Genomic DNA, 13,517 nt, shown 5'->3' with positions numbered 1-13,517 from the left:
TTCAGTGAGTGACGTGGAAGTTGAGGAAGATTTCTACTCTCCCTGGAAATAGGTTTGGGAAACCTTTTCCTTTATAACAAGCTTTTACCGAGATGTCCTTTTCCCTCTAATTTCATTTTTTGGGGTTTTTTTTTTTTTTTTTCTCCCTCTATCTAGTTACATTTGAGCTTAAGAAATAAAAGATTTTCCAGGAGGGAATCATGTACAAACGAGATGACTGGAAATACTGTTTGATGTTGTGAGGCTTAGTCCGGGGAGGCAAGCACGCCGGCAGGTGGACGTGTGACCCTTGACTGGTTCACCTCGGTGGCCTCATCCCACATTTAGGGTGTGAATTTCCTGGTCTCTGGGCCAGTCTGTACCTTGGAGCGACTCCTTTCTCAATTTCCACGGTAATGTGTGTGCCTTCCCACTCAGCGCTGCCTTCCGGCCGTGTGACAGAAAGCAGGTAGAGAGGGCCCCCGGGTGACCTGGCCCACCGTCGCCTTCCTCCTGCAAAAGGACTAGTTCCGGGCAGGGCGAGGAGAGCCATTCACTGTGTGTCTGTCTTTGAATGAACGTTTAGGTGTTGATTTGTTTTCGTTTTGTTGGTTATAGTCTTAGGTGACTGAAAGTTACTACTTTCCCTTAAGATATTAAATGACTGTTTTTTCAAAGAACTTGTAATGTGTCCGTCGTGTGCTGCTTCTACTTTTCCATTCATTCCCAGTGGCGGTGTCAGGAGTTTGAGTTCCCCGAGCTGGTTTTGGGGAGACAGGAGCGGAACTTTTATGTTAAAGGAAGAAATCTGCCTTTCGGTTGGCTCACCTTAAGCCGCTGAGAGTTGTGTCCTGTGTCCTCTCGCTCTGGCACGGTCATGCCACCTGCTGACAGCATTCGGGGTCCTCACAGCAGTGTGTCCCTTGGAGCCATAGTGTGACAGCAGCGGATTGCGGTCAGTGTCCTCCCTGCGTGTGGCACAGAAGCCGAGGGCTGAAACGGTCTCCTTTAGAAACTAGAAGAGCGTGCGAAGGCTCATCTCAAGCAGGTGCAGGCTGCTCCGTAGCGCTGGGTGTCCTGTCCCCCCAACCACCCCTGCTGTGTCATCTTGGGGACCAGCATGTGTAGCGAGAAGAGACTCAGGTGCCTACAGTGATGCTGGCCAGGGATCACTCTGGTGAAATAAACGTGTGATTACATTAGGGAAGCTGAGTCTGTCTGTCACACCCTGGGGGACAGGGTCTTAGTGTGTAACGAGGCCCAAGGATGACGCTGTCAGCCGCAGCACACAATGGGGCCCTGCAACGTGAGTCCCTGTGATGGCGGAAAAAAGCCAACATAGGTACCATCTCTTCTGATGGGAGAGGCCCCCTGACCGGGGCTCCCCACGAGGTGGCAGGGGAGGGGCATTTGGACTCATACACAACTGTCATTTGTTTTGAGGTAAATGTTCATGGTGTCTGGGATGGAGACTTGTGAGTAGCCAACTAAGGCCTCAAGTTTGAAACCACCTTCGCAGGTAACGCGCAGCACTCGGGAGTTGTAGCACCTCGGGCTCTGTGCATTGGGGGGTGTGTGTAAGAAAGACGTTTCCCTTTTGTGGCCTTAGCCTACTGAATTAGGGCCCGGGTGGGTAAACTCCCTGTGAAAGGCCAGAGAGTAAATACTGTCGGCCCTGCAGACCAGATGGTGGTCTCTGCTGCAGTCGGTGGTCTCTGCTGCAGTCGCTCAGCTCTGTGACTCAGCCGGAGGACAGCCCCAGCTGACGGTCGAGTGAACGGGTGAGCCGGTTCCAACAAACCTTCATCTGTACAAACAGACCTTTCGTCTGCTGACCCTGGGGTCGGGGGGAAAATAACACGCCTGTTTTCGTGGCTTGATAGGTGGGTCTGCTGGGGGGCTTGACGAGTCAGTGACTGGCAGCCAGCCCTCTCCCTTCCTGAAGGTGTTCACATACATGTCAGACGTGGTCGAGTCAGGACTGTGCCTCGCCAGGATTTTTGTATGGGTAACATGTAGTTTTCCTGGCCTTGCCGTTTTTTGTTACCTGCCCGCCCACCCCACCCTGTCTCCCAGTTCTTGCTGTCCTGGGAGAGACACTCTGTATCTGCTCTGTCCTGTGCAGTAGCCGTTCATGTGTCCTTGGGGCCAAGGGAGTGAGTACTCTGAATTGGCGCGTGCGGCTCACGCCCACCATAGTGTATGATGCGGTTCTAACCTTGTGAATTGTTAGAATGATTAGCTCCCTTGCTGAGCTGATGTATAAAACCTGAGTGCATTGGGGTTGTCCTTTTTATGACCGGTTCATTAACAGAAGCTTTCAGGGGCATTCGTTTTCTGGGTGGGAACGAAGTCAAATAAGGACAAAGTCCCCAAATTCCTGCATCTTGCCACTGGGGGGATCGGGTGCTCGTGCATCTTCTGCTGACTTGCCCTTCACAGTCTCTGCCTCTGGGTGAGGCCTGGAAGCTGGACCCCTGGCTGACCTTGAATGAACGGTCCAAGCAAACTTGGTTGTGCTGGTTCTGGAGGGAGGGTCCCTACTCTGCTTCTGGGGGCACCAGCCTACACCGGCTACGAACCACCAGTGCTGGATCTGGGCATTCGGGTGTTCACAGTGAGATGCTTGCCCGTCGCATGGGTGTAACACAGGGAGAGGGAAAGAGCTACAGACGCCGCCCAGCCGCGAAGCCCAGCTCCTGCTGCAAGACTGGCCTTCCCCACCGGCAAAGATGTGGTGCCGCTCAGCCCTGCAAACTCACTTCTGCGAAGTAGGCTTTACCGCAGGGCAGGAGGCAGGGAAAGGTGGTCAGTGTCAGTCCCGCCCTGGCGAGCGGGGGCGGTGGGGGGACAAGGGTTATTATGCCAGAAGCTGCTCGAGGATCCTGGCCTGGCCTAGCTGGCCCCTCAGAGGCCCCACCCTCCCAGGCATGGCTCAGGGTGAGACCCACCAGGCGTAGCCATCTGCCCCGGCTGAGCTGAGAAGTCCAGCTGGGACGGGCGTGGGCTGACCCTGCTGGGAGGGAGGCTCCGCAGCCTCCGATAGCAGAGCCTGCCCGGGAGCCAGCGCCACACCCTCCTGTTGGCTCCCGTGATAAGGATGGGGGAATGCGCTGTCTCCCAGCCCCGGCCAAGCTTGGGGAGGGCAGGAGCAGCAAACCCTGTGTCAGCACCCTGCGTGACGGCCACTGCCGTTGAGCAAGGCAGCCCAGAGTAGACCAGAACCTGGACTTGGCAGGGCCTTGTCCTTGCCAACTGCAGAGCAGGCATTCAGCCCCCAGCTTTCTGCCCCCCCGCCGCCTACCCACTTAACGGGTAGCCCCGCTCGGCCCTCCCTGGATGGTAGGATGGGAGCCGTCCCCGGGTTCAAGTGAGGCAGCAGCTTGCCACGCTCATCTGCTCAGGGCACGCACCGTACCCCTCTGAGCCGTGGGGCTCTCCCGGCTATACCTCCTGGGCTGCCCTTCCGACAGGCCCCACGTGTGGCTGAAGAGACAATACTGAGGGGCCAGAGGACGAGGCCATGACCCCAGCCCACCGCCAGCCTGGCCCTCCCGCTGGGTCTTGGCGTAGGCACCAAGGGTGCCCTGGGCCGAGGCCTCAGATGCGTGAAGACTGAGAGGTGGCAGTAGTGGTTTAGGCCGTGTCCTCTAAGGCGGTGAGTGCAGAGACCCTGAGACCGGCTGAGGGGCCGGCCAGGGGGGTGGCCATGGTTCAGCCCGACGCTGCTGCCTCTCAGGAACCTGGGGCCCGTGCAGCTGCACTAACGATGTAAAAGAAGCTGAGAAGCCTGGATTTCCCATGTGGATTCTCCCACTTTGAAGAGTTGGCAGATGACATTTTGTGAACACCGGGCAGTCTCAACCCAAGAGGCCTGGGGACTGGCCTGTGGAATCAAGGCAGAAGCTCACGGTCACGCCAGGGCCCTGGCTGCCTCCGAAGTCACAGTGGCAGCCAACTCAGGGCAGCGAAAGCTCTCTGGGGCAGAGGAGGGCCCAGCACAGCAGCGCGTCCATGGTGGTGAGCGGAGCACCGTGGAGCCGCAGCCAGCGCCGAGTCTCTGAGGGAGCCACGTGGGCAGACAACCATGAGGCGCTGTCACAGGACTGCAGACCCTGGTGCCTCGCACCTGTCTGGGAATCCGAGTCACAGCCAGCAGGCTGCTGGGAGTCTGAGCACAGGGCTCCGGCTGGACTCTGCAGGTGTAGGGTTCGGGCTAAAGGTTGGCTTTGCTGGCAGAACCGTGACTGTGGCCTGCTGCAGCCTGGACGCCTCTGCAGGGCCACCAAGCCCTGCTTGGGACTGCACGGCTTCACCTGTAGATACAGAGCTTAGGTCAGGCGCCACCTGGGCCTTCCCGGTCGGCCTGCGTTGACTCGGCACCCCTGCGCCCTGACCACAAATGAGACGTTACTTCCCTCATCTTCAGGGACTCACCAGGGTTCTCATGTATGGGGCGCCTGATTGTGTCAGGAACTTCATCTACTCCTAAGAATCCCGTTGGGGTGGGTGTCTGTTTGGACATGGAAATGAGGCTCCCAGGCCCGCAGCCAGTGCCCACTTGGAAGTCTGCTCTCCCGATTCCTCAGGGCCTCTGGTGGGGGTGGCCCAGGTGCAGGCATCGAGGAGTTCACATCGGAGACATCTGTCCTGGAGTGTGTCCTAGCTGGCTAGTGTGACACGAGGACCAGGCTTTGGGTGGTGTTGCCTGACCTGGAGGCTCCCAGGAACCCCTCTGCCTGCTGGAGACCACCGGGTGGAAGCCGGTTCCTGCTGCTGTCCCCCCCAGCCTGCAGCTACACGCACACTTCTGCACCTTCCTCCCCCATGCAGGAGTCTTCAGCAGACAGACCTGAGTTTGCACCGCTGACCTGGCTACTGGATTTGAATAAACCATCTCTGGGCCGGGGCTTCAGCGTCAGAGGGATGGGGTGGTGCTGCCCCCCCACCCCCCCGGGGTGGCCGTAAGCATTGCCGGGAGCCCCCAGCCACTCTTAGGTGGAGACAGGCCCACGGTTTCCTGCTTCTCCCCTCTTCCCCCTAACCTTCCCTTTCTCTGTGAAGTTCCTATTAATTGAAAAGATGATGGGAGAACAATATTTCTCTCTTGAAAAATTAAGAAGTCTTGGCCGGGCACCGTGGCTCACCCCTGCAATCCTAGCACTTTGGGAGGCCGAGACGGGAGGATTGCTTGTGGTCATGAGTTCAAGGGCAGCCTGAGCAAGAGCAAGACCCCATCACTACTAAAAATAGACAAAATGAGCCAGGTGTGGTGGTGGGTGCCTGTAGTCACACCTACTAGGGAGGCTGAGGCAGGAGGATCCCTTGAGCCCAGGAGTTTGAGGTTGCTGTGAGCTAGGCAGATGCCAGGGCACTGTAGCCCGGGTGACAGAGCAAGACTCTGTCTCAGATAAATACATAAAAGGAAGTCCCCTGGTTGTGACACTGGATCTTACGTTGCCCCCCGCCCCTTCTTGACCTGGCCCCCAAGCTAACCCCATTTTGCTCAGAAGGGGTCCCCATTCGTCAGGCATTTTGGGGCCTTTCAACGGCCACCGTCCTCTATAGCAGCCTGTGCCGGGCCGTAGGCTGCAGCCGTGAGGGGGCCTTTAGGATCAAACCTCTTGGTGGGGAGCTGGACAGAGGTGTAGGAAGAGGTGCCCCTGCCTGCAGCCAAGCCTAGACCTCCCATGTCTGCCCGGGAAAGTGACAGAGCAGAGGGGGAGTGGCCCCGAGAGCCACGGGGCGGGGTGTGGGTGGGTGTGGGTAACACCAGGGCCTGTGTGGCTGGAGTGGGGGCGGGGAGGGGGAGCCGGCTCACAGTTGGCCCCAGGTGGAGAGTGTGGGCAGGTGTCCTGCAGTCTGAGCTCTGGGCCAGCACTGCTGCTGGTGGGGACAGGAAGGAGCTGGCAGGATGTGTGGCCGGGAGACCCAGGGGACGTTGTCTCCTTCAAGGACAAGGCTGGGATGAAGGAAGAGAAAGAGACATTTCAAGAGAGGACAGGATGGAAGGGCCACCCTGGAGGGTCTGGGATAAGAGGTGATGGCAGTGCCATTCCCAGCCACCCAGCCCCCAAAAGGAGGGAAGAGGGAGGTGCTTTGAGGCCTGCTGGAAGCAGAGGGTGAGAGCCGGGGGTGCCAGAGGGGAGGAGGCCAGAGGCAGGACCCCGGGCAGGGGGAGAAACCCACCAGGCGGAGGCCCAGAGCAGAGGGGCTTGGGGACGGGGTGCAGGCCAGCGGTGCAGAGAATGCAGAGTTGCACTGAAGGAGTGAGCCCGGGGAGGGAGAGCGGAGGGTGAGGCGGGGAGGGCAGGAGTGCGGGACAGGAAGGTGGGAGCCCAGGGACTGTGGTTTGTGGTTTCTTTTTTTTTTTTTTTTGAGACAGAGTCTCGCTCTGTTGCCTGGACTAGAGTGAGTACCGTGGCGTCAGCCTAGCTCACAGCAACCTCAAACTCCTGGGCTCAAGCAATCCTCCTGCCTCAGCCTCCCGAGTAGCTGGGACTACAGGCATGCGCCACCATGCCCGGCTAATTTTTTCTATATATTTTTTAGCTGTCCAGATCATTTCTTTCTATTTTTCAGTAGAGACAGGGTCTCGCTCTTGCTGAGGCTGGTCTCGGACTCCTGACCTCAAGCGATCCTCCCACCTCGGCCTCCCAGAGTGCTAGGATTACAGGTGTGAGCCACCGCGCCCGGCCGGGACTGTGGTTTCTAAGGAGCCAGGAGGGCATGGAGGCTGCACTGGGACGGCGAGGCCCCCACGCCTTGGACACGGGCCACCTGGGCACTGTCCTGGCGCTCCCCTCACCTCCCACTGTGGCCGGAGAAAAGGACACAGGGTGCCAAGGTGGTGCCGCCAACGTTTATTTCCGGGCGGTTCACAGGCGGTGGTGGCAGAAGAGCTCGTGCTGGCACACGGGGCACGAGTGCTTCACGTCCAGCAGGCTCTTGACGCAGAAGGGGATGAAGCAGCAGCCCAGGGCACACCTGCAGCCTCGGGGCAGCGACAGCGCGTGAGCTGGGGCTGCCCTCGGGCCGGGGCGGGTGGGCCTCTATGTTCTAAAGCTCCTCAGATGATTCTCCGGGCCCACTGGAGTTGAGAGCACCCTGAACCCCCTTGTTCTTGACTGCCCACGGGCACACCAGCCCAGGGGGCCTGCCCTGAGCCAGCCGCTTTGCAGGGACTGCCACCCCCCCCCGCCCCGCCCCGCAACCCCCACTGTTCTGGGGGAACCGGGGACTTCCCCTCCGTGCATGGCCCTGCCCTGGCTCCCCCGAAGCTCTCCCCCCATCACCCCTGCCACAAGCCAGCCCTCCCCCAACCCCCCCCCCCCCCACCAATTGCTCAGGGCCTCTGCGAAGGGAGGCCAAGGGGCGGCCACTCACCCGAACACGAAGAGGCCCATACACAGCAGCCAGGAGAGGACGCCTGGAACGTGTGAGGTCACCGTGATGATGGTGTTCCCGCAGTAGGGACAGATGGTCTGCATCGGCATGGAAGTCCTTGCCCTGGGCACTCTGGTGTATAGTTCTGGGGGTGGGGGAGGCAGGTGGGACCCCTGGGCTAGAGCCCCTGTGACCTCTCACCTCCTGCAGGCTCTCAGCGCTCACCTGAGCACCCAAGGCCAGCGCCCCACCATCCCCCTGCCCACCAGCCTCAGGGTCCCCCTCAGTCAAGACCCCAGGCCAGAGGGATGTGAGCATCTCCAGGTTTCCGTCCAGCGAGGTCCCTGAGACGCCCTGCCATGCACGTCCCTAGCAGTTCACCCATTCGTGTTAGCCAGAGACCGTTTCCAATCTCTGCAGTTAGAAGGCCCTGACGCCCTTGCTGGAGCAATTGCGTGAAAGACAAACAGGCAAACCTTCCCGTTGTTTCTTCCTGAATGCAACTCTTCTGTGCTTGTGCAGTGAGAGGGAAAAAAGTGTGTTTGGTTATTTTAACACTGCAGCCATTTCTGCATCCTTGGCGGGGGCTGGATTAGTGTTCTGAACGGCTGGCCTGGAATGGTGGGGAGGGTGTGTGAAGGCTTCCTCGGGCCTGGGGTGAGAAGATGCCGGGACTTGGGAGGTGGCGGCCCTGATACGCCCATGCACAGTCAGTGGTCAGGAAAGCGCCTTCCGGGCAGCCCCGAGCAGGAGTCAAAGCAAGGAGAGGAGGCGGGAGGAGCTCACCTGGGTGGACAACCAGCGGGGGGCCTTCGAGGTACACCGGGACGGGGCCTTGAGCTGGTGGAGGAGGAGGAGGAGGAGGAGGAGGAGGAGGAGGAGGATAAAGGTGTTCAGGATGACGAACACCTTTAGGAGAGAGGCAGGAGAAACATCCTCAGATCTGAAAGCCCCCGTACACCAGACACTGAGCTAGCACTCAGCCAGCCGAGGGAGGGGCCCATTTTACAGAATGGGAAGCCGAGGCCAGAGGAATGAATTGAGTTGCCAGTGGCTGTGTATCCAGCAGGTAGAGAAGCTAGGATTTGAACCCAGGCGCCTCTGACTCCAGCTGCACCCTCGTGTCCTAGGATGTAAGCTCTTCCTGGAGGCAGCGCCAGGAAGTCCAAGATGCAGACAGCCTGGGGCCCTGTGGTCTTTTTAGAAAAATATTCAGCATTCATCACCCGCTGCACCCTGTGCTTAACACTAGTCTTCACCATGCTTACTCTTGCCAAAACAGCACTGAGGGAGGCATGAGGCATTCCAGTTTTGCAGGTGTGAAGACTAGGCTCAGAGAGGTTAAGTAACTTGCCTGAGGTCACCCAGTAGATAAGTAGCAGACCAAGGATGGAACCTAAGTATGCCTGACTCCAGAGCCCATGCTGCTGCCGCGCCCTGGTCAGAACGGCCCCAAACCGGGCTGCGTTCCATCGACTCCTTTGGAGGAGGACTTTTTGGGTCCAAGTGCTGCCCCCCTCCACATTTTTCCCAACCTTGGCTCCATCCCAAGTGTGTGGACGCCCCGGCTCCACACCCTCGCCTCCCCGGAGCCACCCCTGGCCAGCCCTCGGGCCTCCAGAGAGTCCCCAGGCAGGCCCTGGGAGCAGGCTTCGGGCTGTTTGGGCAAGGAATTCCGGGATCCCAGATGCCCAGAGTGTGGTCCAGGAAAGGGGAGGATGGGAGTCTAGTTCACCTTTGTGACGTGTGGGCGACAGGGTCCCTTTGGGAGCCACATGGACGCTTTGCACAGGGACCTGGGCCTTGTCTTGACGCTAGATCTTCCCTCCTGGGAAAGGGCCTGGTGGCTTGAGGGGGCCCTGGGATCTCCCCGCCCAATGGCCCGTCCCAGGGTGGGGCCAATCCAAGAGCAGGAGGCCCCTCCCACTTCACGCCACACGGGCTGGACTCTGGGACAGGAAGAGGCTTCTCGCCCAGCTAGTGCCCCGGTAGCCCTGCCTGGGACTTGATTCCTGGGCCCATTTTACAGGTGAAGACGCTGAAGGCCGGAAGCGGCTCCAGCCAGATCACCCTGATCTCAAGCCCCTGTGTCAGCCCTCTCATCCTCTCAACCAGGGCGTGTGGCCAGTCGCCCTGGCTGGAGTGCAGTGGGGTCATCACAGCTCACTGCAACCTCCAACTCCTGGGCTCCAGCGATCCTCCCACCTCAGCCTCCCGAGGAGCTGGGACGGCAGGTGCACGCCACCATGCATGACAGAGTACCGTTTTCCAGATGAGAAAGACAGTTCGGAGAGATTTGGTGACTTTCCCAAGGCCATGTCAACACGGTCAGGCAGGGCCAGGACCCCCACTCCCACCCCATTCAGTCTCGGTTGTCTTTGGCCACCCAGGGTTGAGGTTGTCATACCTGTTGTGGGGGAGTCATTGCTTGTCTTTGGCAACTTCCTTGTGACACTTTAAGAGAAAGTACATGCTGTTGGAGGCCCCAGTGCCTGATGTTCCCTACTGGGTCCTGCGGTCCCTGGGTTGGTGGGGCCGTTAGGACTTGCGGGGGGGAGGGTAAGACCGGACTTGGCCCCCAACTCAGCAAGGGGACCTGTGGTCGCCTCCCCTGCTTTTCCATGGGCCCCAAACTCGACTTGTCCCTGGCCTCTCCCAGCCCAGCTCCTGAAGGGAAGGGAAGGAACCCTCACCCTGGGGATTGTTCCATCTTGGTACCCTGGAAGTCTTCTGTCCCAGCAACGGTGTCCAGGCAGCCTTGGCTTCCAAGTTCTGAGGGGCCAGGGGGCTCTCTCGAGGAATCCTCATGGTGAGGCCTGGTTGCCGGGAGGTGTTGGGGGAGCCAGGGCCTCCCCCAGGCGCTTCCTGCGGGGGTCTGGCTTGGGTGGAACAGCCATTGTGACCTGTATCTTCACCGTGGTCGCACGGAGTGGGCCCTGTCCTCACTTCCTGTGGGAGGAGGGCACGGGCCTCCCTCGGACGCAGGTGCAGGCTGAGTGTGTGAATGAAAAACGAATGAGTCAATGAACGAATGAATGAGCTACCTGCCCCCCTCCTCACAGGCCACCCCACGGGGCCTGAAATGCTCTCATGTCACACCCCAGGGCCTGGGGTTTTTGTGTAGACTTGAGATCACACATCTTGGAATGGGGTTGGGGGCTGCCTCCTTCCCTAGGGATTTTGAGGGTGATGGTCCCCCGAACACAGTGTTGGGACCCCAGAAACTGTGTCTTGAGGGTGAATGAAAGAGACTGATGCTCTCCGGCTCTGTCCATCCCAGCCATCGCCACGAGGTGGCAGCACCAGGCTGCCGTGAGTCGCCCGTGGCCCGCATCCGGGCTTTTCGGGTCTAGAGCTCTGCACCCTGCCCGGGGCTGAGGACCCCTTTCCCACCCGGCACTCACAGGCCAGGCTGGAGGGGTGAGGAGGCACCGGAGTGCTTGTGAAGCCGGTCCAAGGGGACACGGCATGGCCCTGTCGGAGCCGGACTGGACCCCGGCCCCTCAGCACCCTGTCTGGGCAGTCTTAGCTCATGGGCTGAGCCTTCACACGTGTACTTTCTGTTCTGCTCCAGCCCCAGGGCCTTTGCACTTGACGTTCCTGCTGCCTGGAATCTCTTCCATGAGATACGGAGATACCTGATGGCTCAGTTTCATTTCATTGTCATTTTCTCAGGAGGGAACCGTGGCCCCTTTGTGGAGAGGGGTTGGCCACCTCTAGTATATCACTTGGTTCCATTTTGACAACAGTTACTTCTGGAATTAACCTGCTCTGATATTAGTTTAACTGATCAGCCTCCCCTGAAATGTCAGCTCCTTGAGGGTAGGATCTCAGTTTTGTTCACAGCTGTCTTCCCAGTACCCAGCACAGTGCCAGGCTGCACGGTCAGACTCTGTCCCACGGGGAGCTCGTGCCGCACCGGGAAGCACCAGCAGTGGGGGGTACGGGGGATGCCTGGGCTCCCGCACTTGGAGCTCCTCCAAGAGGGGACCCTCCCTGACTGGGCGTTCTGGGGAAGGCTTGCAGGGGGTCTGCAGATGCCCACAGCTTGCCTCTTCTGGTTAAGACAGCGGGTGGGTGGGGCAGCCAGAGCTTTCTATTCCCCATGACGTGGCTCTGCCCTTGTTATTTAATTTGTTTTTTTAATTTTTTGTTTTTAATTTGTAGAGACAGGGTCTCGCTCTTGCTCAGGGTGGTCTTGAACTCCTGACCTCAAGCAATCCTCCCACCTCAGCCTCCCACAGTGCTAGGATTACAGGCGTGAGCCACCTCCACAGGCTGCCAGAAGCCTCCAATGTGGCCAGCTCTGAAGTGTCTTGAGGGTGAATGAGAGAAGGATGCTCTCCGGCTCTGTCCATCCCAGCCATCGCCACCAGGTGGCAGCACCAGGCTGCCGGAGTGCTTGTGAAGCCGGCCCAAGGGCACACGTCATGGCCCTGTCGGAGCCGAACTGGACCCCAGCGCCTCAGTACGCTGTCTGGGCAGTCTTAGCTCACGGGCTGAGCCTTCACACGTGTACTTTCTGTTCTGCTCCAGCCCCAGGGCCTTTGCACTTGCCGTTCCTGCTGCCTGGAATCTCTTCCCTGAGATACCGAGATACCTGATGGCTCATTTTCATTTCATTGTCATTTTCTCAGGGAGGGAACCATGGCCCCTTTGTGGAGAGGAGTTGGCCACTTCTAGTATATCACCTGGTTCCATTTTGACAACAGTTACCTTCTGGAATTAACTTGCTCTGATATTAGTTTACCTGATCAGCCTCCCCTAAAACGTCAGCTCCTTGAGGGTAGGATCTCAGTTTTGTTCACAGCTGTCTTCCCAGTACCTAGCACAGTGCCTGGCACATAGCAGATGCTCAATAAAGATTGTTAAGTGAATGATGAATGGAAGAAATCCACGTGAAGCACTCCACGTGAAGCTCTGTGCCTGGCATGTAGAAACTTGCAGTGAGTTAGCAATGAGTGACAACAATCACCGTGACAGTAACACAACCAGCGCAGTCACGGAGACCAGGGCAGGTCAGACCACCCCAGGAATGGAAGGAGCCTGGAGTTTGGGCACCTGGGGGGCTGGAGAGTCCTACCTGGTCCCTCTCCTGCTGTGTGACTCTGGGTATCTTACTCGACCCTCTCTGAAGTATGCTTTCTTTGTGTGCAATTAGGAAAACTGCAGCCAGGGAAAGGGCGAGGGGACTTTTTGCCTTCCTGCTCGTCTTCTCTTCCCAGAAAGGCCCAGCTTGTGCACAAAGGCTTTGAGGGATAAGGCAGAAGGAATTGTAGGAATGCCTTGCAACTGTAGCCATTGCACAAGGCGTGTGGGGCTGGGCTGTGGAGGTGCCTGTTGAGGGGGGCGGCCACAGGAGCTGCCCATTCCTGCCTGGGGAGGGGCTGGCTGCCCCCAGAGCCTCCCTTTACCCTCCACCTCCTCCCGTTAGCAGTGGGGTCCCCTCTGCCCCATCAGCACAGGGACCCTGGAGCCCTGGGGTGGGGCCTGTTCGGCCATTCTGGCCTGTCCTAAACCTCTCTGGGCTCTGCCAGCCACCCTACTGCCTTCTCTTCCTCCCAGCTGGTGGTGAAGGGAGGACGCCAGCCCCCACCCCAACCCCATGGGGGAAGAATTCTCTCTCCCAGCAGGGGTGGAGGCCCTCCCAGTGAAGGGATGGGGTGTCAGGGCTCGGTAGGTCAAGGTTATGGTGAGGCAGGTGAGATAGGGTCATGCCGGGGCCCTGTTAGATCTCATCTGTATCTAAAAATTTAACAGTTTGCTCATCAAAGATTTTTTTTTGGCATAAATTTTGATTAAAAAAAAATATTGCATTAAAATATTATTTACTTCAAATGTTGATTTGTTAAGTGCCCTCCTAATTCTGTTCTTAAAATGCCAGGGCCTACCAAATAGTGTTTACCCTAGGCCCAGCCTGGGCAGTTTTGAGTCCTTGGTGTAATTCAGGGGAAAGTATTTCCACTTTTCTTTCATGTCAGTTTTCTTCTCTAAAAAATGGGGAGGTAGGACTCCATGGTTCTGCCGGGCCTTTAAAAAAATGTATTATTAAAGAATAACCCAGGTCACTACGGCTGGATGGATTTTAATAACATGAACCCACTTGTGTACCCAGCCCCAGCTCGAGGGACAGAGCTTTACTAGGTCCTTGA

The 13,517-nt window shown here is 58.2% G+C and overlaps 1 protein-coding gene across 1 annotated transcript; it reads right to left on the bottom strand.

Moving 5' to 3' along the window:
* Positions 1 to 6,857: 6,857 nt before the first annotated feature.
* LITAFD (LITAF domain containing) lies at positions 6,858 to 7,475 on the bottom strand. Its single transcript, XM_045542558.1, has 2 exons — positions 7,366 to 7,475; positions 6,858 to 6,966 (listed from the first exon to the last, which is right to left on the bottom strand). The coding sequence occupies exons 1-2, from the start codon at positions 7,473 to 7,475 to the stop codon at positions 6,858 to 6,860; spliced, it is 219 nt and encodes a 72-aa protein (XP_045398514.1).
* Positions 7,476 to 13,517: the final 6,042 nt, after the last annotated feature.

This window comes from Lemur catta, chromosome 2 (assembly GCF_020740605.2).
Source record: "Lemur catta isolate mLemCat1 chromosome 2, mLemCat1.pri, whole genome shotgun sequence".
Taxonomy (NCBI): Eukaryota; Metazoa; Chordata; class Mammalia; order Primates; family Lemuridae; genus Lemur; species Lemur catta.
This window is presented reverse-complemented; position numbering and strand designations above follow the sequence as displayed.